The sequence below is a fragment of the Pinus tabuliformis genome, chromosome 3_1 (genome assembly GCF_031772625.1).
Source record: "Pinus tabuliformis cultivar Carrire ecotype Pingquan chromosome 3_1, CPIR1, whole genome shotgun sequence".
Lineage (NCBI taxonomy): Eukaryota > Viridiplantae > Streptophyta > Pinopsida > Pinales > Pinaceae > Pinus > Pinus tabuliformis.
Window position 1 is genome coordinate 675163477 of NC_142301.1, and position 25189 is coordinate 675188665.

The 25189-nt window shown below is 35.6% G+C and overlaps 1 protein-coding gene and 2 long non-coding RNA genes across 3 annotated transcripts; 1 reads left to right on the forward strand and 2 right to left on the reverse strand.

Moving 5' to 3' along the window:
• Positions 1-3160: 3160 nt before the first annotated feature.
• On the reverse strand, positions 3161-5333 carry LOC149188903 (uncharacterized). Its single transcript, XR_016255850.1, has 2 exons — positions 4654-5333; positions 3161-4296 (listed from the first exon to the last, which is right to left on the reverse strand). It is a non-coding gene; the product is annotated as an uncharacterized LOC149188903 (long non-coding RNA).
• Positions 5334-10943: 5610 nt separating this feature from the next.
• LOC149188904 (uncharacterized) lies at positions 10944-14080 on the reverse strand. Its single transcript, XR_016255851.1, has 2 exons — positions 11928-14080; positions 10944-11577 (listed from the first exon to the last, which is right to left on the reverse strand). It is a non-coding gene; the product is annotated as an uncharacterized LOC149188904 (long non-coding RNA).
• A 6454-nt stretch (positions 14081-20534) lies between these two features.
• LOC149188905 (mannan endo-1,4-beta-mannosidase 3-like) lies at positions 20535-23850 on the forward strand. Its single transcript, XM_089410078.1, has 4 exons — positions 20535-20656; positions 23082-23317; positions 23502-23611; positions 23728-23850. The coding sequence occupies exons 1-4, from the start codon at positions 20535-20537 to the stop codon at positions 23848-23850; spliced, it is 591 nt and encodes a 196-aa protein (XP_089266204.1).
• The last annotated feature ends 1339 nt before the right edge of the window (positions 23851-25189 follow it).

Consider the following 25189-nt stretch of genomic DNA (forward strand, 5'->3'; position numbering starts at 1 on the left):
TAGATTTGAAGGAGACTAAGCTAATGAACAGCAAGAAGACTATCAAGGTCATATCATAGGTGAATATCTTTGTTATGAACCAGCATCAGAAAGAGTGTGAAAGGGTAACCAAACCTAAGCTCTATCAAAGGACAAAGCATAGTAGGGAAGGAGTTGTATTGAAGGAATGATATACCCAAGAGTCATCATATACTCTTATCAAGTTGGTTTATAAGTTTTTAGAAGTGACGATTAGCGAAAACTAATCACAAATACCACAGGGTGAGCAGAACTCATTTCTATACATGAACAAAGGAGAAGTGGAATGTGACCTCACAACAGAGAAATTATGTAAATGTTGTTTGACCAATATGCAACTAAGTAGGTTAAGATTGTGGATATTGGAATGAGTAACCAGTTAAACAAAGATCAATGTTGCAATGCATCTTGATTGTGGCAAGCCATCAAAAGAACAAGTGGTTGTGATCAAGCTTAAAAGAGTGAATCTAAAAGTAGCGTGGTTGAGTGACAACCCCACTGAAGAAACGTTGTTTGTGTGAACCATGGGAAGTTGTGAAGTACCTTAAAAAAATAGCTTGCTACCTGCTGAAAGGATTAGAGTGAGCTAGGAGACTGAAATCTCCTATAAATTGGTGCTTACAAATGTGTTTACTTTTTGAAAAAAAATTACAAAAATAAATTGTACAAATTTTTTTCGTATATAAATTTGTAACCTAAAATTATTGATAGCAATGAAACACTAATTTACCTCACCCAGTGTTTCCAACAAAACTTTGCCCTCTTCTCACTTAAAACATTTCACTGAATTGTTATTTATTTTCCTCCCATTTTACTTTATAATAATTCAGAATTTATTAGTTTTCCATATTCAAACAATTATTAAGAAACTATTTAAATATAAAATTCAAACAAATCTCATGAAATTATTGGGAACATATATTCAAATTGGGCTGTAACAAGCCCTCGTCGTCCAAATGGATTTTCACATTCAAACAATTATTAAGAAACTATTTAAATATAAAATTCAAACAAATATCATGAAATTATTCAAACAAATATCATGAAATTGTTCAAACATACATTCAAATTAGTCTGTAACGAGCTCTTGTCGTCCAAATGAAAACTCCACTGCCAAATACATTATCTTATTTAGCGAGTACAGGGCTCCTTGTTTCAGATTGATAATGGGTACTCTCTCCCGAACAGGATTTAGAGAAAGCAGTGAAACTTCAATTATAAATGTAACAAATATATTTATGAAACATAGAATAAGCATTGAAAACTATTATATTAGAAATTTTTATAATCAGGCACTACGATTCCTTATATTGCAAATCCCAATGTATTTATCTCAATATACTTTAAATTCTATCGATGAGAGAACTATAGCCAGTTTATGATTTTTTATATATGAACAGGTTTTGCGCTTGTTTGTGCTTACTGCCAAAAGTAATAAGAGTTTGAAATCACATGACAAATAGTCGTACGTATATCAGCTGGATGTCTAAATCACATCTGGAAATTTTATTATTTCGCATTACTTCATCTGAACCAGAAATAAATTGAATGCATAAAATATAATAGCAATTTTTATGCAGTGTGGACAGAACACAAAATTGTATGGATATTCTCAGTTTAGGGTCACAGATGAGAACAGCGATAAATTTGTATGCACGGAACAACAATTTGTATGTAAATTCTCAGTTTTGGGTCACAATATGCGGTTAGCTGAGATTCAGAAACTCGTTGAGTAATAATGAGATTAATAACAGCAACAGCAACATATACACATAGAACAATTACCAAATTACTTAAATAGTTGAGGGGAGAATGAGATTTAGTCCATTTATGCACAGAACAACAGCATACCTACCCTCATTGTATATGGGTATTAACTTTTTTAGGGTTTCAACAAGCAAGCACAAGCGAGCATTGAACTGTTTATTACAAAAACCAAAAAAAATGGGATCTGCATGTGCAGGGCACTTAAGGCCGCAGGAACATTTCCCAGAGGGATCTTGGTTATATTTTCAAATTCTGGAGGCATTTCTGATCAAATTAGATCCAGGGGTCTGTGATTCTATCTTCTCTGCCAAAAGGCTTCGGTAATGCTCACAAATACACATATATATAATCGGATCATGTTAGGAACTGCCATTATCTGATGAATAATATGAATGACACAAAATAGAATCGCAAGACAAGCAGAATATTAGCTCCTCAAAACTTTACATGTCAGGATGGCAATGGAATGTGATTTGTTACAGAAACAACAAACTCGATATACACTTCTTCAGACAACAACTGGTATTTAGTTTCCAGCTGCACACAAATTTCCATCTCCAACACAAGTTCAAATTCTAAATTCAATTTCTCAACCACGCTCTCATGTTTATTGTGTTTTGCATATACAAGACCATTTTCACCTTATTTGTGTCTTCTAGTTTTTCACAAAATGTGGTGTGGCTTGCTTCCCAAATACTGCAAAGGCAGGCTCGCTCAAAACGATTTTATATAAAAATGCCAAGCGCCATTTAGGAGGGTAAAATAGTAGTGAATCCTAAAAAATGAACTGCATCTATTTATAGGAGGGTAAAATAGTAGTGAATCCTAAAAAATGAACTGCATCTATTTATCCCGAAACAATAGGGCGTGTGGAACTAAAATAACAATAATTCACATGCCAAAACAAATAAATTAATAAATTAGTCAATTTGATATCCTCTCCTCAGTGCAATAATATTTCGAATATGGGTGAAAACATTCACTATCAACTCCATCATTCATATTTGGACTGCAATATAAAATGCTAACGGGGTTTGTGGCTAATTGTGGGTTTGGATAGTAGATTTCCTCATTGTCATACAACAGGAAAACCAGTGTCAGAGTAGTCATTTTTTCAACAATCATCTCTAACAAAATATGAAGTAACAGCAATACGCGGCAAGATGAGCTTTCATATAATTGTAATGCGCTGGCATTGGTACATGAATATTCTGCGGCATGCTCAACGAAAAGAAATGATTGTGGCAAATAAGATCGCTACAGTGCCTCGAGCAACAAACAAAATAAAAAATATCACTTTGCAATTTTTGCAATTTTTCCTTCACTGAAAATTGAAACACAGTGATCATCAACATGAAAGAAAAGAAATGCTCAATGAACAAAAATGAAATTGCTTCAAAAAAAATGTTTCCTAAGTATTCTTGAACATGAATCCTGCTAATAGCAGCCAAGAAATCCCCAAAAGAAGAAGAATGAGCATTATGAAAATCTAAGACCATTTATGATTATAAGGCCAATACATCAAAAATTTGGGGCAGCTGACCAGCCGAAATGGGGCCAATGACTATCTTTCTAGATAAACATTCACCTGAGTCATCTTCATATGGGTACATCATTGTCTTCAAGTAACTAATCTTAAATCTATTACATATCTTGGTGAAAACTGTTATTTGCAGAAATCTATCCAACTAAACTCCAAAACAATAAAATTTTGTCATTTCCTCCTCAAAGGAGTGCCCAATCACTTTCAAAGATAAGGGCAACCCTTTACACTCCATTAAAACCTCATTTCCCAGATATTGAAAACTTTGCGATGTATGAAGCTGATAGAATGCATGATTTTAATGGCCCTATCCCTGTCTTTTCACTGTAATTTTTCAATATCTTGTATACCTTAATGGGAACTTTGACTTGCTAAAGTCTATCCAACTGGTCTTCCCAATAAGATTTGTCATTTTCTCCACAAAGAAGTGCCCCAACCACTTTCAGAGATAGAGGCAATCCCACACAAACCAGTGAGAAAGCATCCACCCGATATTCAAACATTGCCGCTGTAAACCTGCTTGTCCTGAGATGTAACTAAAATTAAGCTACTTGGGAGAATGACATCCTTGATCGACAAAAATGCATTCAACTTATCAGCGTGAGCTACATCGTCTATAACTATTAGAGCGGGGAAAGCTATGAAATGCATTGAAGCATCTCTATGCCTTCATCCGCACGATTTATTTCTCGTTCCAACTAAATCAAGCCTTTATGAAGCAATGAAAAAGCAGGATCCATAGTAATTTGAAAATCTCCAGTTAAAAGGTTTTTTTACGAGGGTTGTCTTTCCTACTCCGCCCAAGGCCATGATCTAGAGACACTGAGCTTTGCTGCCGCAATAACAGAGCTGAAAAGTTCATTTGACTTTCCATCCAAACCAGTTCAATATTTGACCATATTGAAAGGTCTTCTTCCACCACTTCACTTTTCAGAAGGTACGGAACAATCCCATCCATAAGCCTTACCCTGTTAAGTGGTTGCAGTGAACCAAAGAAACATTATATAGAGTTGTTATGCCTAGAAAAGCAAGGCTTTCCCCAGAAAACATAACCTATAGAAATTCAAAAAATAAAAAGAACTAACCTACATCCATTTTAACACCCAAAAGATTATTTTATCTTTTTATGCCGATTTATTTCGAGTGTTAAACAGGTTTAAGAAGTACCTATAGGATTGCGTATCAATACAATTAACACATATCCGTCTTAATCATTAAACCTTTAGACATCCAGAAGTTTAAAGAGCACAATAAATCGGGATTTCAAAGCTCAATACATCAGGGTTCGAGAGGGATTTATACTAATACGTGTAAATAGAACTTACAAGTAATTCATGAAGAAGTACAGGTTTACCCTATTGCACTCCTTGAGATCGAAGACCGAGATGAAGGTAGCCCACTGATTCCTCTTATCATGAAGCCAAAATGGCGATATTAACGGAGGAAGTGGTAATACACATTTTGCAGAGAAGTTATGTTCTTTCCCTCCCGCTATATTCCTGATAGTCCATAAAGATTCGCACTCCAGGAGGAATAAGACGGCCGTGTCCTTCTTGCTGCTGCGGGAATATGCAGTGATGGAGGTGGAGGGGGGTTTTTCCTTCTTGCTGCTGTGGGGATACGCAGTGGAGGTGGAGGCGGGGGTTTTCCCTTTTCCTGCTGTGGGAATATGCAGTTATGGAGTTGGAAGCGGAGGAAACCCCAATCGCAAATTCACGATGCTGTGGGAATATGCAATGGTGGAGACGGAGGCAGAAGCGGAGGGAGAGAAAACCCTATTCGCAAATTAACGATGGATTGAATGCAAATGGCAAAGGGGGTGAGGAATGGAAAGCTTTCGAGATAAGGAGATCGTTGATGGGTTACCTTTAGGTTAAAATTAAAGACAGTGGAATAATTACGTGGTGACCAGTGAGTTGAATGGCGGTTCAGGCAGATAACCCTAGCGGATTTGAATGGTTGTTCAGATAGCTCGCGACTCTTTGGAAGTTAAAAGGGTCGTTGACCCAGGCGTGTTGAAGGATCATTTAAATATGTACATTGTCAGATTGAGGTGTAAATGTTTAATTTCTATCAATTCATGAAAAAAATTTGGTAATATAATTATAGTATATACATAATCATATATCAGTGTAAACTCATTTTGGTAATATAATTATAGTCTATACATAATCATATATCAGTGTAAACTTATATTATATTTGGATATACCAAGTGTGAAGAGATGCCCAAATTTACCAATGTGAAAATATTCTTTATCTTTTTCACTCTCAAGGTGCTCTTTTTTTTCACTTCACTAATATGTTATTTAATTCCTTACATTTAATGAAAATATTTAATCTTAAATGTGAGAGATTTTGAATTTAACATATTTTTACATTCAAACAAATTATTATGAAAATTTTTAAAACATGCATTCAAACAATTACTGTGAAAATAATCAAAACATATATATTAAAAATGCCATGTAGAAGTGCAAGTAGTCTTCAAGTTTTGCTCCCTTCACACTCACATGTTTCATATATATGCTATTTGATTTCCTTTAAGTCATGAAAACCTTAGGTCATAGAGTTATAGTGTGCAAAGCCATACATCACTGTAAATCCATCTTAAATTTGGAGTTGTAAGTGTCGAGAGGCCTAAATTTATTTGAGTTGCAAACATTTAATTTTTTCCCCTCAAACTTCACTCTCTTGAGATTTGAGACACTTTATAGATACATTATTTAATTTGCTTTGACTAATGAGAATATTTGATAATTAAATAGATTTGGAATTTACTAAATTTTCACTTTCGAACAAATATTGTGAAATTATTAAAAACATACATTCAATTAGAAGTATAAAAATTATTCAAAACATACATTCAATTAGAGGTATAAAAATTCTTCAACTTTTGATCCCTTCTCACTGGAAATGTTTCAACTCATGAAAATATTTGGTAATACAATTGTAGTATGCACATAAACATACATTAGTGTAACTCTATCTTAAATTTGGATTTATAGATTGTCAAAAGAGACCCAAACTTGTCGAGGTGCACAATCTTTAACTACACTCTTTTTCCCTCAAGTTGGTTGAAAATGATTGTTATTGATGTGGAAGGTTGTCCAAATGAAATAGAAATTTACATAATCAAATAGCGTATTTCAAGACCTTTCTGACGATATGTGGCACAAATTCTAACTCCTCAAGGTTGAGGAGAGATAATTTTTTTAATAGATTACTATATATACCTACTAGAAGACAAGTTTGCCCTGCCCCTTGAGCCCCACTTGTTTAGTATAAATAAGGCCATTCGTGTGACTCATTGTGACATGGTGGTGTGAGGAATAAGACATACCACAAAAGATCGAGTCAAGGAAGGATTACAAAGAAGGCCAAGTTTAGAGAGCAGCAAGAAGACGAACATAGAGAAAGATAGTCAACTTGGAGAAGGATTTTTGGCATAATTCTTGGGAAGGGTCTCACTTTGTTTTGACGCTGAGTTCTAGTTATGGTTTAGGAGACCGAGTTTCAGTCCTATTTGAGGCCTAGTTCTGTTCAGGCAGAGTGTTGTTCAAGATGCCACATGCTAATAGAGAATGAGTTTTATTTTGTTAGAGGTTGATTTTTGGTCTAATTTTAGAGTTGGTCAAGGTCTATTAGAGGCTATTATCAACTCTATTATTTTTAGGCCAAAGGCCAAATTTGTGTTACTCTTGTTAGATTTGACGGAGACTAAGCTAGTGAACAACAAGAAGCCTATCAAGGTCATATCTTTGTTATGGACAAACATTAGAAATAGGGACAAAGGGTGAACAATGAGCTCTATCACAAAGTAGAATAGTAAAGAAGGGGTGAATGTAAGCTCTATCAAAGGACAAAGCATAATAGTAGGGAAGTTGTTGTATTGAAGGAATGATATACCCAAGACTAATCATCCACTCTAATCAAATTAAGTAGAGTTTTTAGCAGTCAAGATTAGCAAAAACTATTCACAAATACCACAAGGTGAGCAAAACTCATCTCTATACATAAACAAAGGAGAAGTGGAATGTGACCTCACAACGTAGAAATTATGCAAATGTTGTTTGACCAATATGCATCTAAGTAGGGTAAGATTGTGGATAATTGGAATGAGTAACCAGTTAAGCAAGGATCAGTGTTGCAATGCATCTTGATTGTGGCAAGTCAACAAAAGAACAAGTGGTTGTGATCAAGCTTAAAGGAGTGAATCTAAAAAGAGCATGGTTGGGGGGCAACATCACTGAAAAAGATTTGTGTGAACCAGGTGAAGTTGTAAAGTACCTTGAAGAAGTAGCTTGATGCCTACAAATTACAAAGTAGGTGCACCACTGAGAGGATTAGAGTCACATATAAGTGAGTGCCTACGAATTTGCAGCGCTGGCACTTAGCTAGGGGACTGAAATCTTCTACAGGTTGGTGCTTACAAATGTTGCAATGCATCTTGATTGTGGCAAGTCAACAAAAGAACAAGTGGTTGTGATCAAGCTTAAAGGAGTGAATCTAAAAATAGCATGGTTGGGGGCAACATCACTGAAAAAAGGCAATTTGTGCGAACCAGGAGAAGTTGTAAAGTACCTTGAAGAAGTAGCTTGATGACTACAAATTACAAAGTAGGTGTTCCACTAAGAGGATTAGAGTCACATATAAGGCAACTGAAATCTTCTACAGGTTGGTCCTTACAAATGTTGTAAGTTAGTACTTTGTACAAAGAAATTTACAACAGATTTGCAAAGATAAATTGTACAAATTTTTCTTATATATAAATTTGTTTTTAGTGATTTATATGCATTAAATGTTTTATAAACTAAAATTGTTAATAGCAATGAAATACTAATTCACCCTACCTAGTGTTTCCAACAAAACTTTGCTTTTTTCTCACTTAAAACATTTCACAAATTATTGTTTATTTTCCTTACCCTTTATTTAATAAAGTAAGAGATTTAGAATTTACTAAATTCTCAAAAAAAAAATAGAATTTATTAGATTTTCATCTCCAAATAAAGTAAGAGATTTAGAATTTATTAGATTTTCACATTAGAACAATTATGCAGAAACTATTTAAATATAAAATTCAACCAAATATCATGAAATTATTGAGAACATACATTCAAATTGGTCTGTAGCGAGCACTTGTCGTGCAGATGAAAACTCCACTGCCAAATACATTATCTTATTTAGCGATTACAAAGCTCCCTGTTTCAGATTGATAATGGGTACTCTCTGCCGAACAGGGTTTAGAGAAAGCAGCGAAACTTCAATTATAAATATAACAAATATATTTTTGATACATAAAATAAGCATTGAAAACAATTAAATTAGAATTTTTTATAACCAGGCACTACGATTCCTTATATTACAAATCCCAATGTATTTATCTCAATATACTCGAAATTTTATCGATGAGAGAACTATAGCCAATTATGGTTTTTTATATATCAGCAGGTTTGGGCTTGTTTGTGCTTACTGCCAAAAGTAATAAGAGTTTGAAATCACATGACAAATAGTCATACGTATATCAGCTGGATGTCTAAATCACATCTGTAAATTTTATTATTTCGCGTTACTTCATCTGAATCAGAAATAAATTGAATGCATAAAATAGAATAGCAACTTGTATGCAGTGTGCACAGAACAACACAAAATTGTATTGATATTCTCAGTTTATGGTCACAGAACAACAATTTGTATGTATATTCTCAGTGTTGGGTCAGAATATGCTGATAGCTGATATTCAGCCCAGACACTCGTTGAGTGATAATGAGATTAATAACAGCAACAGCAACATTTACGCACAGAACAATTACCAGATTACTTAAATAGTTGAGGGGAGAATGAGATTTAGTTCATTTGTGCACAGAACAACATTCCATTTAGGCACAGAACAACAACATACCTAGCCTCTTTGGACAGAGGTATTAACTTTTTTAGGGTTTCAACAAGCAACCACAAGCGAGCATTGAACTGTTTATTACAAAAACCAAAAATAATGGGATCTGCATGTTTTGGGCACTGCAAGGCCGCAGGAACATTTCCCAGAGGGATCTGGGTTATATTTTCTAATTCTGGAGGCATTTCCAATCAGGTCCGATCCAGGGGGGTCTGCGATTCCATCTTCTCTGCCAAAAGGCTTCGGTAATGCTTACATATATTCACATATATATTATCGGATCATGTTAAGAACTGCCATTATCTGATGGTTAATATGAATGACACAGAACAGAATAATTAGCTCCTCAAAACTTTACATGTCAAGATGGCAATGGAATGTAATTTATTACAGAAACAACAAACTTGATATACACTTCTTCAGGCAACAACTGGTATTTAGTTTCCAGCTCCTCACAAATTTTCATCTTCATTTCCAACATAAGTTCAAATTCTCAATTCAATTTCTCAACCATGCTCTGATGTTTATTGTGTGTTGCATATACAAGACCATTTTCACCTTATTTGTGTCTTGCTTCCCAAATACTGCAAAGATAGACTCGCTTAAACCTATTTTATATAAAAATGTCATGCGCCTTTGAGGGTAAAATAGTTGTGAATCCTAAATCAATAGGGTGTGGAACTAAAATACCAAGAATTCACATGCCAAACAAATGAATGATTAAATTAGTCACTTTGATATCCTCTCCTCAGTGCACTAATATTTCCAATTTGGGTGGAAACCTCCACTATCAACTCCAAAGCATCATTCATATTTGGACTGCAATACAAAATTGCTAATGGGATTTGTGGCTAATTGTTGTTTTGAATAGCAGACTTCCTCATTGTCATACAACAGGAAAACCAGTGTCGAGTACTAGTTTTTTCAACAATCATCTCTAACAAAATGCGAAGTAACAACCATACTAGACACGATGAGCTTTCAAATAATTGTAATGTGCTGGCATTGATCCATGAATATTCTGCGGCATGCTCAACGAAAAGAAATGATTGTGGCAAATAAAATCGTTACATTGCCTCAAGCAACAAACAAAATAAAAAATATCACTATGCAATTTTTCCTTCACTGAACATTGAAACACAGTGATCATCAACGTGAAACAAAAGGGATGCGCAATGAACACAAATGAAATTGCTTGAAAAAACTGTTTGTTAGGTATTCTTGAACATGAAGCCTGCTAATACCAGCTGAGATGACACTGGTACAATAAAGTGAACAGTGGAAATCCCCAAATCAAGAAGAATAACCATTATGAAAATCTAAGACCATTTATGCTTATAAGGCCAATACATCTTCAATTTGGAGCAGCTGACAAGCCGCGATGGAGCCAATGACTACCTTTCTAGATAAACATTCACATGAGTCATCTTCTTAGGGGCATGTCATTGTCTTCCAGTAACTAATCTTAAATCTCTTACATATCTGGGTGAAAACTCCTATTTACAATCTATCCAACTAAACTCCAAAACAATAAGATTTGTCATTTCCTCCTCAACGGAGTGCCCAATCAGTGCCCAATCACTTTCAAAGATAAGGGCAACCCTTTACACTCCATTAAAAACTCATTTACCGGATATTCAAAACTTTGCAATGTATGAAACTGATAGAAGGCATGATTTTTATGGCCATATCCCTGTCTTTTCACTATCATTTTTCAATATCTTGTATATCTTAATGGAAACTTTGACTTGCTCAAGTCTATCCAACTGGTATTCCCAATAAGATTTGTCATTTTCTTCACAAAGATGTGCCCTAACCACTTTCAATGATAAAGGCAATCCCAGCTAACCCAGTAAGAACGCATCCACCATATATTCAAACATTGCGAGTGTGAACATGCTTGTCATGGGATGTAACTAAAATTAAGCCACTTGGCAGAATGACATCCTTGATCGACAAAAATGCATTCAGCTGATTAGCATGACCTACATCATCTAAGATTATAAGAGCAGGGACAGCTATAAAATTCTTTTAAACATCTCTATACCTTCATCAGCGCTATTTATTTCTGGATCCAACTAAATCAATTCTTTAAAAAACAAAGAAAAGACAAGATCCACAATAATTTGAAAATCTCCGGTTAAAGAATTGTTTTACAAACGTTGTCTTTCCTATTCCACCCAAGCCCATGATCAAGAAACACTGAGCTTTGTCGCCGCAATAACAGAGCTGTAAAGATCAATTGACTTTCCATCCAAACCAGTTCAATATTTGACCATATTGAAAGGTCTTCTTCCACCACTTCACTTTTCAGGAGGTACGGAACAATCCCATCGATAAGCCTTACCCTGTAACTGTTGCAGTGAACCAAAGAAGCATTATATAGAGTTGTTATGCCTAGAAAAGCAAGGCTTTCCCCAGAAAACACAGCCTAAATGAATTTAAAGTAATAAAAGGAACCAACCTATATCTATTTTAACCCCCAAAACATTATTTTATCTTTTTATGTTGATTTATTTTGAGTGCTAAACAAGTTTAAGAGGTACCTATGCGATTGCATATCAATACAATTAGCATATATCCATCTTAATCATTAAACCTTTAGACATCCAGAAGTTTACAGAACACAATAAATCGGGATTTGAAAGCTCAATACATCAGGGTTTGAAAGAGACCTATAGTAATAAGTGTAAATAGAACTTACAAGTAATTCATGAAGAAGTACAGGTTTACCCTATTGCAAGCCTTGAGCTCGAAGACCGAGATGACGGTAGCCCATTGATTCCTCTTATCATGATGACGGTAGCCCATTGATTCCTCTTATCATGAAGCGAAAGGGATATTAACGGAGAAAGTGGTAATACACATTTTGCAGAGAAGTTATGTTAATTCCCTCCCGCTATATTCCTGGTAGTCCATAAAGATTCGCAATCCAGGAGAAATAAGACGGCCGTGTCCTGCTTCCTGCTGTGGGAATATGCAGTGATGGAGGTGGAGGGGGTCTTTTCCTTGTTCCTGCTGTGAGGATACGCAGTGATGGAGGTGGAAGGGGGGCTTTTCCCTCTTCCTGCTGTGGGAATATAAAGTGATGGAGTTGGAGGCCGGGGAACCCCAATCGCAAATTCACGATGCTGTGGGAATATGCAGTAGAAGCAGAGGGAGGGAAACCCTAATCGCAAATTCATGATGGATTGAATGCAAATGGGAAATGGAAAGCTTTCGAGATAAGGAGATCGTTGATGGGTTAGTTTTAGGTTACAATTAAAGTCAGTGGAATAATTCTTACGTGGTGACGCGTGATTGAATGGTTCAGTTAGATAATTTTAGCAGATTTGAATGGTTGTTTAAATAAGATAAGATAATTATATTTAGGTCGAATTAATGACCACAAAGTGTCAAAGGCATGTTGAACCCATTGATGTTTATAAGTGGGTAAGAATCAAATGGTCTTTTATAAAAAAAATACAATGCAGGAATATAAAAGGTACAATACATGAACATAAAAGGGACAATGTATGGAATGTCGTGACGGAAAAGATCTAGGGGCTAATGGGTTTGATGATCATACCCATTTCTCGTAATCTCTGAGGTTGGATGAAGAACATTGAAAAAAATTCCACAAAGTTTGTTGGCCTGATGAAGGGGCAGTGGGAGGTACGCATTGTCCACTAACTCGTTGTCTAGGAGAGTTTGCGCACTGCTAAGCTCTGGAGGACCTAGTGTGTCTCCCAGGGACGGATCTGAGACGGTTTCGCTGCTGAGGTCTCGTGTGGTGGGGTGAGGTCCCACGGATCCCCACTGGTCTAGAATCTGGATATGAAACAACATCAATCATTCTCTTTGTGCACCTCTCTGAAGGTAGTACCCTGAAAAATGTTGTGATCCTCTGTGTGGGGTCGGGTTTGATGGGAGGCTGAAGAATATGCACTCGAAACCTGAGAGCCTTCTGCATATATAGGTCCAGACATCTGAAAAAGTCTGCAAGGGTCTGAGAGTCTCTAAACAAGCAATGGAACCTTCCTCTGATCTCGTAGTAGGTAGGGAATCCAAAAAAAGTGTACCTCGATCTCTACTTCTTGTAAATGACATATATGGCAGATTCTTTCTGGTCTATCAATCTGGTGATCCATCTCTACCTGAAGTCCATGAGAACCTACTCTGAACTGGCCTAGAGGAATGCAAAGAGCATGCATGCATCCAGTGGTGAAACTATAGCTCGTGACCCTTCCGACGTTAAAGGATCGTTGACCCAGGCGTGTTGAAGGATCATTTAAACATGTATATTGTCATACACCACTATAGATTCATCTTAAATCATGATTTATCAAATATCTGGAGGGATCAGATAACCTTAGTGGATTTGAATGGTTGTTCAGATATCTCGTGACCCTTCGGAAGTTGAAGGGTCGTTGACCCAGGGAAATATGTATATTGTCATACACCATTATAGATTTATCTTAAATCATGGATCATTTAAATATGTATATTGTCATATAACATTATAGATTTATCTTATCTCTGGAGGGATCCACTCTCTAGAGGTGCAGAAATTCTTCAAGTTTTGCTCCCTTCTTAGTTAGGATGCTTCACTCATATGCTATTTAATTCCCTTCAACTCATGAAAACCTTTTGGTAATATAATTATAGTATGCACATAATCATACATCAATGTAAACCCATATTAAATTTGGATATATGGAGTGTCAAGAGATGCCCAAATTTGCCAAGGTGCAAACATTCTTTAAGCTATTCTCTCTCAAGCTTAGCTCTCTTCTCACTTGAAACACTTCACTAATATGCTATTTAATTTCCTACCCCTAATGAGAATATTTTATGCTAAAGGTGAGAGATTTTGAATTTATCATATTTTTACATTCAAACAAATTATTATGAAATTATTTAAAATATGCATTCAAACAATTATCATGAAATTATTCAAAAACATATATATTAAAAATGCTCTGCATAAGTGCAAATAGTCTTCAAGTTTTGCTCCCTTCACACTCTAATGTTTCATATATATGCTATTTAATTTCCTTTAAGTCATGAACCTTCGGTAATAGAATTATAGTGTGCAAAGCCATACATGTGTATAAATCCATCTTAAATTTGGAGTTATCAAGTGTCAAGAGGACTAAATTTATTGAGGTACAAACATTTAAGTTTTTCTCCTCAAACTTCACTCTCTTGCCATTTGAGACACTTCACAAGTACACTATTTAATTTGCTTTGACCAATGAGAATATTTGATAATAAAATAAATTTGGAATTTACTAAATTTTCACTTTCGAACAAATATTGTGAATCATTCAAACAATTATCATAAAATTATTCAAAACATACATTCAATTAGAGGTATAAACATTCTTCAACTCTTGATCCCTTCTCATTAGAGATGTTTCAACTCGTGAAAATATTTGGTAATAGAATTATGGTATGCACATAAACATACATTAGTGTAAATCTTAGATTTGGATTTATAGATTGTCAAAAGAGACCCTAACTTGTCGAGGTGCACACAATTTTTAAATACACTTTTTTGCCCTCACGTTGGTTGAAAATGATTGTTATTGATGTGGAAGGTTGTCCAAATGAAATAGAAATTTACATAATCAAATAGCGTATTTCAAGACCTTTCTGATGATATGTGGCAGGACTTCTAACTCCTCGGGGTGGAGGAGAAATAATTTTTTTAATAGATTACTATATATACCCTACTAGAAGACAAGTTTTCCCTGCGCCTTGAGCTCCACTTGTTTAGTATAAATAAGGCCATTCATGTGACTCATTGTAACACGCTGGTGTGAGGAATAAGACAAACCACGAAAGATCTGAGTCAAGGAAGGACTACAAAGAAGACAAACCAAGAGGAAGGAAGTCGAGTTGGAGAAGGGTTTTTAGCATAACTCTTGTGAAGGGTCTCACTCTATTTTGACGCTGAGTTTTAGTTATGGATAGGAGATCGAGTTTCAGTCCTATATGAGGGCTAGTTCTTTTCAGGCCGAGGGTTGTTGAGGATGCCACACGCTAATAGACACTGAGTTCTATTTTGTTAGAGGTCTAGTTTTGGTCTAATTTTAGAGGTGGTCAAGGTATGTTAGAGGCTATTATCAACTCTGTTTTTTTGGAGGCAAACCCAAAGGCCAAAGGCCAAATTTGTGTTACACTTGTTAGACTTGAAGGAGACTAAGATAGTGAACAACAAGAAGCCTATCAAGGTCATATCATAGGTGAATATCTTTGTTATGGACCAACATTAGAAAGAGTGCCAAAGGGTGAATAGTAAGATTTATGAAAGGACAAAGCACAGTAGTAAGGAAGGAGTGAATGTAAGCTCTATCTAAGGACAAAGCATAATAGTAGGGAAGTTGTTGTATTGAAAGAATGATATACCCAAGAGTAATCATATACTTTAATCAAGTTAGGTTAGAGTTTTTAGCAGTGAAGATTAGCGAAAACTATTCACAAATACCACAAGGTGAGCAAAACTCATCTCTATATATGAACAAAGGAGAAGTGGAATGTGACCTCACAACGTAGAAGTTATGCAAATGTTGTTTGACCAACATGCAATTGAGTAGGGTAAGATTGTGGATAATTGGAATGAGTAACCAATTAAGCAAAGATCAGCGTTGCAATGCATCTTGATTGTGGTAAGTCAACAAAAGAACAAGTGGTTGTGATCAAGCTTAAAGGAGTGAATCTAAAAATAACATGGTTGGGGTACAACATCACTAAAAAAAAGGCAATTTGTGTGAACGAGGAGAAGTTGAAAAGTACCTTGAATAAGTAGCTTGATGCCTACAAATTACTAAGTGCGTGCTCCACTGAGAGGATTAGAGTCACATATAAGTGAGTGCCTACGAATTTGCCGAGTTAGCACTCAGTTAGGCGACTCAAATCTCCTACAGGTTGGTGCTTACAAATGTTATAAGTTAGTATGTTGTACGAAGAAATTTACAAAAGATTTACAAAGATAAATTGTACATATTTTTCTTGTATATAAATTTGATTTTAGTGTTTCCAATAAAACTTTGCTTTCTTCTGACTAAAACATTTCACTGAAATGTTATTTATTTTCCTTTCTCATTATTTAAAAAAATAAATAAATAAATAAATATTATTAACACTAATATTCCAACTAAAACCCAAAAAAATTATTAAATTTTCACATTCCGAATAAAGTGAGAGATTTAGAATTTATTAAATTTTCACATTCCAAATGAACTAAGAGATTTAGAATTTATTAGATTCTCACATTCCAACAGTTATGAAGAAACTATTTAAATATAAAATTCAAACAAATATCATGAAATTGTTAGGAACATACATTCAAATTGGCCTGTAACGAGCACTTCTTGTCCAAATGAAAACTCCACTGCCCAATACATTCACTTATTTAGCGATTACAGAGCTCCCCTGTTTCCGATTGATAATGAGTATTCTCTCCCGAGCAGGATTTAGAGAAAGCAGTGAAACTTCAATTATAAATATAAAAAATATATTTATGATGCATAAAATTAAACATTGAAAACTCTTATATTAGATTTTTTTATAATCAGGGTATATGATTCCTTATATTACAAATCCCAATGTATTTATCTCAATATACTCGAAATTTTGTTGATGAGAGAACTCTGGGCAATTATGGTTTTTTATATATGAACAGGTTTGCGCTTGTTTGTGCTTACTGCAAAAAATAATAAGAGTTTGAAATCACATGACAAATACTCGTAGGCATATCAACTGGATGTCTAAATCACATCTGGAAATTTTATTATTTCGCGTTACTTCATCTGAATCAGAAATAAGTTGAATGCATAAAACAGAATAGCAACTTGTATGCAGTGTGCACAGAACAACACAAAATTGTATTGATATTCTCAGTTTAGGGTCACAGATGAGAACAGCGATAAATTTGTATGCACAGAACAACAATTTGTATGTAAATTCTCAGTTTTGGGTCACAATATGCTGATAGCTGATATTCAGCCCAGACATTCGTTGAGTGATAATGAGATTAATAACAGCGACATCAACATTTACGCACAGAACAATTACCAGATTACTTGAATAGTTGACGGGAGAATGAGATTTAGTTCATTTATGCACAGAACAACATTCCATTTATGGACAGAACAACAACATACCTACCCTCATTGGACAGGTGTATTAACTTTTTTAGGGTTTCAACAAGCAAGCACAAGCGAGCATTGAACTGTTTATTACAAAAACCAAAAATAATGGGATCTGCATGTGTCGGGCACTTCAAAGCCGTAGGAACATTTCCCAGAGGGATCTGGGTTATATTTTCAAATTCTGGAGGCATTTCCAATCAGATCCGATACAGGGGGGGGGGTCTGCGATTCCATCTTCTCTGCCAAAAGGCTTCGGTAATGCTTACATATATTCGTATATATATAATCGGAACATGTTAGGAACTGTCAATATCTGATGGATAATATGAATGGCACAGAATAGAATATATTAGCTCCTCAAAACTTTACATGTCAGGATGGCAATGGAATGTGATTTGTTACAGAAACAACACACTTGATATACACTCTCCATTGTGATTTGTTAAAAAACAACAAACTTGATATAGACTTCTTCAGGCAACAACTGGTATTTAGTTTCCAGCTCCTCACAAATTTTCATCTCCAACATAAGTTCAAATTCTCAATTCAATTTCTCAACCATGCTCTGATGTTTATTGTGTGTTGAATATACAAGACCACTTCCACCTTATTTGTGTCTTGCTTCCCAAATACTGCAAAGATAGACTCGCTTAAAACTATTTTATATAAAAATGTCATGCGCATTTTAGGAGGGTAAAATAGTAGTGAATCCTAAAAAAATGAACTGCATCTATTTACTCTAAATCAATAGGGAGTGCGGAACTAAAATACCAAGAATTCACATGCCAAACAAATGAATGATTAAATTAGTCACTTTCATATCCTTTCCTCAGTGCACTAACATTTCCAATTTGGGTAGAAACATCCACTATCAACTCCAAAGCAATATTCATATTTGGACTGCAATAGAAAATGCTAATGGGATTTGTGGCTAATTGTTGGTTTGAATAGCAGATTTCCTTCTTGTATGGAAAACCAGTGTCAGAGTGCTCATTTTTTCAACAATCATCTCTAACAAAATGTTATGCTCATTAGTAATAGCCATACTGGGCAAGATGATCTTTCATATAATTATAATGTGCTGGCATTGGTCCATGAATATTCTACGGCATGCTCAACGAAAAGAAATGATTGTGGCAAATAAAATCATTACATTGCTTCGAGAAACAAACAAAATAAAAATATTACTTTGCAATTTTTTCTTCGCTGAACATTGAAACATAGTGATCATCAACATGAAAGAAAAGGGATGCGCAATGAACACAAACGAAATTGCTTAAAAAAATGTTTGTTAGGTATTTTTGAGAAGCCTGCTAATACCAGCTGAGATGACACTGTATAATAAAGCGGGCAGTGGAAATCCCCAAAATAACACTGTATAATAAAGCGGGCAGTGGAAATCCCCAAAATAAGAAGAATGACCATTATGAAATTCTAAGACCATTTATGATTACAAGGCCAATACATCTGCAATTTAGAGCCACTGACCAGCCGCAAGGGAGCAATGACTATCTTTCTAGATAAACATTCACCTGAGTCATCTTCTTGGGGGGTGTACATCATTGTCTTCCCGTAACTAATCTTAAATCTCTTACATATCTGGGTGAAAACTCCTATTTGCTGAAATCTATCCATCTAAACTCTAAAACAATAAGATTCGTCATTTCCTCCTCAAAAGAGTGCCCAATCACTTTCAAAGATAAGAGCAACCCTTTACACTCCATTAAAAACTCATTTATCAGATATTCAAATCTTTGCGAAGTATGAAGTTGAAAGAAGGCATGATTTTTATGGCAATATCCCTGTCTTTTCCCAACCATTTTTCAATATCTTATATATCTTAATGGGCATTTTTCAATATCTTATATATCTTAATGGGCATTTTGACTTGATAAAGTCTATTCAATTGCTCTTCCCAATAAGATTTGCCATTTTCTCTACAAAAAAGTATCCCAACCACTTTCAAAGATAAGGGCAATCCCACACAAACCAGTAAGAAAGCATCCACCAGATATTCAAATCTTTGCGGTGTGAACATATTTGCTGTGAGATGTAACCAAAATTAAGCTATTTGGGAGAATGGCATCATTTATCGACAAAAATGCATTCAGCTGATCAGCATGAGCTACATCATCTAAAACTATAACTATAAGAGCAGGGACAGCTATGAAATGCTTTTAAACATCTCTTTACCTTCATCCGCATTAATTTGAAAATCTTAGGTTAAAGAATTGTTTTGCAAACTTTGTTTTTCCTACCCTACCCAAGCCCATGATCAAGAGACACTGCTCTTTGCTGCCGCAATAACAGAGTTGTAAAGATCATTTGACTTTCCATCCAAACCAGTTCAATATTTGACCATATTGAAAGGTCTTCAACCACTTCACTTTTCAGGAGGTACTGAACAATCCCATCCATAAGCCTTACCCTGTAACTGGTTGCAGTGAACCAACAAAACATTATATAGAGTTGTTATGCCTAGAAAAGCAAGGCTTGCCCCCAAAAAAACACAAACTAAATGAATTTAAAGAAATAAAAACACTAACATAGATATATTTTAACCCCAAAAATTATTTTATCTTTTAACCCCCAAAAATTATTTTATATTTTTATGCTATTTATTTTGAGTGCTGAACAAGTTTAAGTAGATGTACCTATGCGATCGTATACCAATACGATTAACACATATCCATGTATATTATTAAACCTTTAGCCATCCAAAAGTTTACAGAGCACAATAAATCAGGATTTCAAAGCTCAATACGTCAAGATTTGAGAAGGATCTTACTAATAAGTGTAAATAGAACTTACAAGTAATTCATAAAGAAGTACAGGTTTACCCCATTGTACGCCTTGAGCTTAAAGACCGAGATGATGGTAGCCCACTGATTCCCCTTATCATGAAGCGAAAATGGCGATATCAACGGAGGAAGTGGTAATAAAACATTTTCAGAGAAAATAAGTTCTTTCCTCGTAGTCCATAGGAAAAATAAGACGGCCGTTTCCTTCTTCCAGCTGCGGGGATATGCGGTGATGGAGGTGGAGGTGGAGGTGGAGGCGGAGGCGGAGGCGGAGGCGGAGCTTTTCCTTCTTGCTGCTGCGGGGATACGCAGTGATCGAGGTGGAGGCGGAGGCGGGCGTTTTTCCTCTTCCTGCTGTGTGAATATGCAGTGATGGAGTTGGGAGGCGGAGGAAACCACAATCGCAAATTCACGATGCTGTGGGAATATGCAGTGATGGAGTTGGAGGCGGAGGAAACCACAATCGCAAATTCACGATGCTGTGGGAATATGCAGTGATGGAGGTGAAGGCAGAGGAAACCCTAATCGCAAATTCACGATGGATTGAATGCAAATGGGGAAGGGGAATGGAAAGCTTTCGAGATAAGCCGATCGTTGAAAGACGAGAGTGAAATAATTGCGTGGTCACCCCTGAGTTGAATGGTGGTTCTGGTTTCACCCTAGGGGATTTGAATGGTTGTTGAGAAAGCTCGTGACCCTTAGGAAGCTGAAGGGTCGTTGACCCAGGCAAGTTGAAGGATCATCTAAATAGTTCAGCGTTCTAGAAGTGGTGGAACGTTACTTCAAAAAGTTTTACCTAATTGATTTAGAGATTTGAACTTTACCTTTCCTTAGATTAAGAATTTATGTGCTCTAGAATGTTATTTTTGGTTTGAATTTGGTGAGTTTTTTCTTAAAAAAAATCGATCATTGTTTGAATAGTTTTTTAGATTGTCTAAATGGGTTCAACATCATCAAAATTAAAAAAATTATATCCACCTAAAAGTTTGACATCTAGAATTAGATTTTCCAAATTTTCTGCTAGATTTTGACAAAAATCATATTGAAATTTCCACTATTTTCAGAGTGAATTTTTAGCTTCATTAAACTACTCTATTGTTTTCTACTCCCTGTATTTATTATAATTTTTTTATGTTTTAGTGGTTGGATCACTAAAGTGTCATTATTATGGAAGTGTGAGTTAGTGTTATCATTACAAAGTTGACATTGTTATCATTGTTGTATTTTAACCTTTCTATATATTTTATATTTTTGTTTTTATTAAATATGTTTTTGATTAAATTTTGCTTAATATTTAACAAAAATTTATTGGAATTCACCTTGTGAAATCTGTATAATGCAAGTGCTTTAACAGTTTTTTCTAAATATTAAATATATTTAGCACCCAAAAACAACATATTTTAAATAACAAAAAGCCACACCAAAAATTATATCACCAAATTTTGATAAAAAGAAACCAAAACCTAGAATAGTTATAGGGTACCATTATCATTGAATGTTAAATATATTTAGCATCCAAAAACAACATATTTTAAATAACAAAAACCACACCAAAAATTATATCACCAAATTTTGATAAAAGAAACCAAAACCTAGAATAGACCACTATAATTAAATATGAATTGCCAAGTTTATATTTGAATAAATATTTATTGACTTGCTATGTGACTCAATGAAGTGTGTGTTTCAAAGTGTTATTACTAGCAATTGCACCAAGAGGTATAAAAGAACGCTGAAAGGAGTAAGGGAATGTGGAAGGAAATGATCAAGCGAAATATATAGGCAATGAAATGCAATTGAAATTTGTGTTCCTATATATCTTATAAACAATGCAACAAAAAGTAAAATGTAAGAAGAAAGTTACAATAAAATAAATGTCCCAAAACAATGGAAATCCTTAAATTTTGAACATGGGAATTATGAAGAATCTAACTCCTAGAGATATGTTATAATTGTTCTTTACTTTCAAGTATAAGTATTTGGATTAATTTGATAGTAACTTTTTCTATTTTTTATTTTTAATATGAATTAATTATTTGTGATTTTTTTAATGTGTATTAATTATATGTGATCATTAATTATTTATTTATGTAAATCTATTTTTAAATAATATTTAATTTCATACATTAATATTTTTATTGTTTTATCTACTTTTAAATTATATAAATTTATTTCTTTTTACGCCGTAAGGCATTTCCTCTGAAATCAACTTTCCTCTTAAGTTACATGTACATTTCTGAGCCTTTGATTTAAATGTTAGACAATTAAAATAATTTTAGCCATCTGATGATTGATTCGACAGGTACAGTTAGTTAGAAATTTAATTACACATTTTAAAAATGCTAGCATCTCACCCTTGCCCTGGCTGGGCTTTACTTCCAGGTGTTTCTCAGACTGGAGAACTCGCCCTTGCCCTCACTCGATGCTACTTCTAGGGATCATCTAGACCATAAAACCAAAGGGAAAAAGCTTTGTTCCTGTTTTATTTCAGGGATAGGAATCCGAAATCCATGGGATTCATTTGATATCTTAATCTCTACTACAATTCTTTTGATATCAGAATCTCTGCTATAACAAGGCAGCAAAGGATCTACACACTTGTTCCCTTTATTTCCCAGGTCATGGCTATTGAGTTCTAAGTCAGTCCCCTTTCATTCTTTTGCTCAGTTAATATTTTATGAGTAATCTTTTAACTTTTCCAAATCTCTGTTACTTTCGACGCACTCAGTTTCTCCTGAAACATTGGCATCTACCACTGACCAGGGTTTAGATGGGTCTGCTTTCCAGGGTAATCTCCTCTGTTTCAATAGGGTCTTTCCAAATTTCTGCAAGCAAACTGGTAACACATCTCTTTTATTTATTTTATTTTTTATCATTTTTTATGCAGAGTAATAATTTATCTCCTTTTTTGTTATTCAGGTTAGAGGGACCAATTTTGCACTTGGCCTTTTCCAAGGCAGCGAAGGATCTACACACTTGTTCCCTTGGAACAACTACACATAAGGTTATCTCTGCTTTTGAACAACCTGCAACTCATGGGCTTAATGTTCCGAGAAGTTGGGCCTTCAACGATGGCCAGTACAAGGCACTGCAAACTTCTCTGAGTGTATATGATGAAAAAGTCTTTCAAGTCTGTGCATGGGCCCTTGCAATAAGTCAATCGTTGAATCCCTCCACCAATTTTTTGTTTTTTTGGGTGTCTGAATGTGTTGGCATTGCTTGTCTTTCTAAATCTTGTTCATGTTTTGGTTTCTTTGTTTTGTGATGAAGGCCTTGGACTCTGAAGCCAAGAAGTATTGTCTCATACTAATACTAGGCCTTGCGAACAATTATGTGAAGGAAAGGACCAATATGTACAATGGGCTCGCAATGCTGGACAGAATCTCAACTCTGAGTATGATTTCTTCACCAATCCCACTGTTAAAGGCTACTATGAGAACCGTGTTAAGGTAACAAAGCATATAAATGTCTTTCTCTGTTCATTATATGTAAAGAGACTAATTTGTATATAATAGATACACAAAAAACTAATCAAATATGTGTTCATCAATGTGTTTTCCTACAGACTGTATTGACTAGAGTGAACAACATTACTGGAGTGGCATACAAGGATGACCCTACAATCTTTTCCTGGGAACTCATGAACGAACGTCATTGTCAAAGTGATCCCTCGGGGAGGACCATTTAGGTCAGATAACAACTTTTGTCTTTGAATAGAAACTGGAAAGTGGAAAACAATTGTAATCCGAGATTCAACCCAGATTGATGTCTTTTAAGATCTCATTTATATGGTTGAACATCACTGTTACTGTTAGTAGCTCTTTTAGATTCATAGTTTGGTGGGTTCTGTAAAAACAAAACTGAATGAATTGTACGTTTTGGGCGACGATATTGTAAGCATGTTCTGTGGGATGGAAAGAATCCCAAAATACGTATTTTGATGCATCGGGGAAGACGATCGTAATGAGATTGCACCCAATAGATGCCTCCAGCAAACCCGTTCCACAACAACCTCTTCTCACTTCTTCAAACCCTTCAATGCATTAATTTATAAACAGTTGGTAAGTTATGCACATACATGGCTTCAAACTTATTAGATGAACATTATTTAATTTCAAATTTAAGAATATTTTTGAAAGTTTCACAACTATTTGACTTCATTTATGTGCTATTAGATTTTTTAAATATTTCAAAATATGCAGTTCAATTAAAAATACCCAAACTTTTTTTTTGGAAAAATGGGTTTCTGCGGGCCGACTATGAACCCTAGCCAAGTCGTGGCCGCCTCCCCTGTTCCGGACGCCGCCTGGCCCATGCTCCGCCCTGCAGCAAACGATAATGCGAGATCAATACAGAGAACGCTGCTCTTGAAGTTGCATTCTTCAGCCGCCGCCGTCTCAGCGCCCTCGGCCTCCGTTTTGCTTCGGTCCTCTGCCGTGGACGAGGAAGATCCTGCTCAGCCTAAACTCAAACGGGGGCTTCGATCTCCACCTACGGCAGCGCGGGCTACTACAGCCATCCTTCACGCTAAGCTGCCCAGACCTCAGGACGGCTGCAGCAAGCACAGCCCGAGTTGCCCACGCCTTCACGGAAGATTTGCTCCTGCCGTCAGGGTCTCGGTCTGTCAAATAACTAAGGGCTTTTGCCATGAACCAAAGCAGTGGACCTCATCACTCGCATGGTCTCCACTTGGTTCTGGGGCGAACAACCACTCTCAGAAAGGCATTCGCAGCCTCAGATCTGACAGCGATGGGCCAGATCTGATCACCCAGCAGGCAGAGCAAGCCATGCTCTGGCCAGATCCAGAGATCTGTAATCATTTTGACATGGGATCCAGGCCTATATCTGACCCCTTTTAGATTCTTATTTCTCAGCCTTCAGGCAGAACCAACATGCAATGGGTGAGCCCTTCAGATCTGGTGCAGGAACTCAAACTGCAGCTTGAATGCAGATTGGGGATTCCATCTAGCCTTCTGCGACTTCTCTCTCAATGTAAACAACTTGAAGACCATCTTCCTCTCTTTGCT

Excerpts from the sequence above, each read along its gene's own strand:
- LOC149188905 (XM_089410078.1), top strand. The coding sequence starts at position 20,535 with ATGGAGTTGGGAGGCGGAGGAAACCACAATCGCAAATTCACGATGCTG. Across the intron at positions 20,657-23,081 it reads CGATGCTGTGGGAATATGCA|GTTAGAGGGACCAATTTTGC; the intron begins GTGATGGAGGTG and ends TTTGTTATTCAG. Across the intron at positions 23,612-23,727 it reads ACTATGAGAACCGTGTTAAG|ACTGTATTGACTAGAGTGAA; the intron begins GTAACAAAGCAT and ends GTTTTCCTACAG.